This window comes from Etheostoma spectabile, chromosome 20 (assembly GCF_008692095.1).
Source record: "Etheostoma spectabile isolate EspeVRDwgs_2016 chromosome 20, UIUC_Espe_1.0, whole genome shotgun sequence".
Taxonomy (NCBI): Eukaryota; Metazoa; Chordata; class Actinopteri; order Perciformes; family Percidae; genus Etheostoma; species Etheostoma spectabile.
This window is the reverse complement of record NC_045752.1, coordinates 20,133,539-20,136,038: the sequence shown is the minus strand read 5'-3', so window position 1 is coordinate 20,136,038 and position 2,500 is coordinate 20,133,539. Positions and strand designations below refer to the sequence as shown.

At 38.3% G+C, this 2,500-nt stretch overlaps 1 protein-coding gene across 4 annotated transcripts in view; it reads right to left on the bottom strand.

The window, feature by feature from the left end:
* The window catches only part of LOC116669984 (laminin subunit alpha-5), a gene marked incomplete at its 5' end in the record, with an annotated part of 69,536 nt that overhangs the window by 61,451 nt on the left and 5,585 nt on the right, over positions 1-2,500 (bottom strand). For all 4 annotated transcript variants that reach the window (XM_032500152.1, XM_032500155.1, XM_032500153.1 and 1 more), the window contains 2 exon segments: positions 180-270; positions 1,529-1,647. In XM_032500152.1, coding sequence (XP_032356043.1) covers positions 180-270; positions 1,529-1,647 — 210 coding nt within the window.

The window sequence follows — 2,500 nt, the reverse complement described above, 5'->3', positions numbered from 1 at the left end:
CAACATAATTTAGCTCAAGTCCGACCAATAATCACTTATATAATTACAATATGGCATATCTAAACACAATCCGCCATAACCATCAGCAGCCGGACACCTTAAGACCTCTTTACCATGATTACCTAACAAAAGAAAAGACAATTAGACAACTGGGTAATAACTGTTAGGGGCCTACTCACGTGAGCAGGCCAATGGGGAGTCGATGCTGTGGTCAGGTGACCTGTAGTAGGTGGGGATACAGCGCTCACAGTTGGCTCCAGTGGTGTGATGCTAAAAAGAAATTATTTTTAGTTTTAGTTTTAGTTTTATTCGGTTAACCGGCAGAGGAAGACCAGGCCAAACTGCCAGAAAGAAATGAAAGAAAGAAAGCACAAATAGGAGACTAACTGAAAAAGAGGCTTTGTAGTCAGGTAAAGTAAAAACTGGGACTGACCTCTGACTATATTATTACTCAAATAATTTGTCAACTAATCTAACTAATTTGTTGATTTAATCAACATATTTAAAAAACTGAGTTTCTACACAAAACATCATGCAAAAGCATCATTTCAAATCTTGTGTTTACCAGAGATGTATCCAGAAACCTTAGTGGACTAAGACCAAAAGGAGTGATTGGTCAACTAATGGACTAAAATAAGTTAGGGTTATTAAAAACTTTCTTTCTTTTGGGATTTAAAAGCACTGAACAAGAGTCAGTCATTGAGTTCAAGTTGTTCTGCAACATAGTCTATGCAGATGGTGCAGAATAAGGCTTATATTTATAAAAATAAATCATTATTAAGTGATCCTCATTTAACATACTGTAATATTGTGTCTGTCCATGTCGTTGCTATAGAAACAGTTCCTTAGATTAGCAACCTTCTCCAAAGCTGCACCGCTCCTTTCTACGTTGCATTATTTCCATCTTTAACATTCTTCAGACATGTATATTTGTGTTTTAAATGAAGTATAAAAAAAAACAGATTTACTGTATAGTTTTAGGTATTATTTTGTTAACAATTTCCATAATTACTAAACAAAAATCATTCAGTTACAGTTATTTTGTGGAATAAAAATGTATTTCATGGATTCCTTTTATGCCATTTTATATGAATAAAAATAGACTTGTCCTGATATGCAACTATGTTGTTTTTACTGTTAATGTAGTAATTATTTCTGTTTCTACATGGATTTCTTTCTTGTTATTTTTTACATTTTTATGAATGTTTTGCACACTAACACTTATAAATGTATTTTGTACGTCTACATTAGTGGAAACAGGAAACATCCCTTCCTCGATCTCTGCCACAATAAAATTAGAAAACAGCAAACACCAGCTCTGAACTGCTCAAACAACAAAGCAATGAAGCTGCCTTCAATTGCGGTCAGAAATGTCAAAATCTATAAGTGATCTGACGGAATACTGTGAAATATAAAGTCTACTTGTGCATTTTTGGACGGTTTAAAAACACAATAAGACGTCAAACAAATAAGACCCCCCCCCCCACCTTCTTGATGTGAATGGACACTCAAGCAGAATGGTAGTTACCTGACAGTTGAGGCAGACTCCTCCACCTCGGTGGTGTCCGTGCACGTCCATGCTGCCTCTCTGCTGATCAACCTCCGGGTCGTAGTAGCAGTCAAAAGAATGGCGGTGGCAGTTACACGCTGAAACACACAAACACACACAGACAGCCCTTTGAAATATCTAAAATATTACACACAAACACACACAGACAGACAGCACTTTGAAATATCTAAAATACCACCCATCTTCTTACCTGTAGTGTTAGCTTAACAAAATAAACAAACTAATATAAGAATTACAATCAAATGTATGTTCAGGAGCAAACTTTATTTACTGATGAAGACCGAGAGATGCTACAAAGTTATTTCCCACTGTTCTGAACGCTCCTCATCAACAGTTTTTTTCTACTCTTGGTTCTACATATGGTCATAGCGTACGTGCATATAAAAAATTGTCTATCTATCTATATCCACATTTAACCAGCATGCTCTAGTTCTGATGGAAATGTTGGATTTCTCTCTTTTCGATGTTCATTTTCGGATGTCCGCCCCCATCCTCCATCTTTGTGTGGTGTTCCAACCTCCATCCACTTCTGCTGTCTCTGTGATGCCATTCTAACCTCCGTCCCCGTCCTCTGTCTCTATGTTGGTTGTTCTAACCTTTGTCCCCTTCCTTCGTCTCTGTGTTGGTGATCTAACCTCCGTCCCCGTCCTCTGTCTCTATGATGGCGTTTTGACCTCCGTCCCCGTCCTCTGACTCTGTGTTGGCGCTCTAACCTGCAGCTGATTTCTGAGAACTATCGTTACCTGGTCCTCAGATCTCTGCAGGGTAAATCCAGACAGCTAGCTAGACTATCTGTCCAATCTGAGGACTATGGTTACCTGGTCCTCAGATCGCTGCAGGGTAAATCCAGACAGCTAGCTAGACTATCTGTCTAATTTGAGTTTCTGTTGAGGACAAAAACTACTTCTGAACGTACACATGTTCCACCAA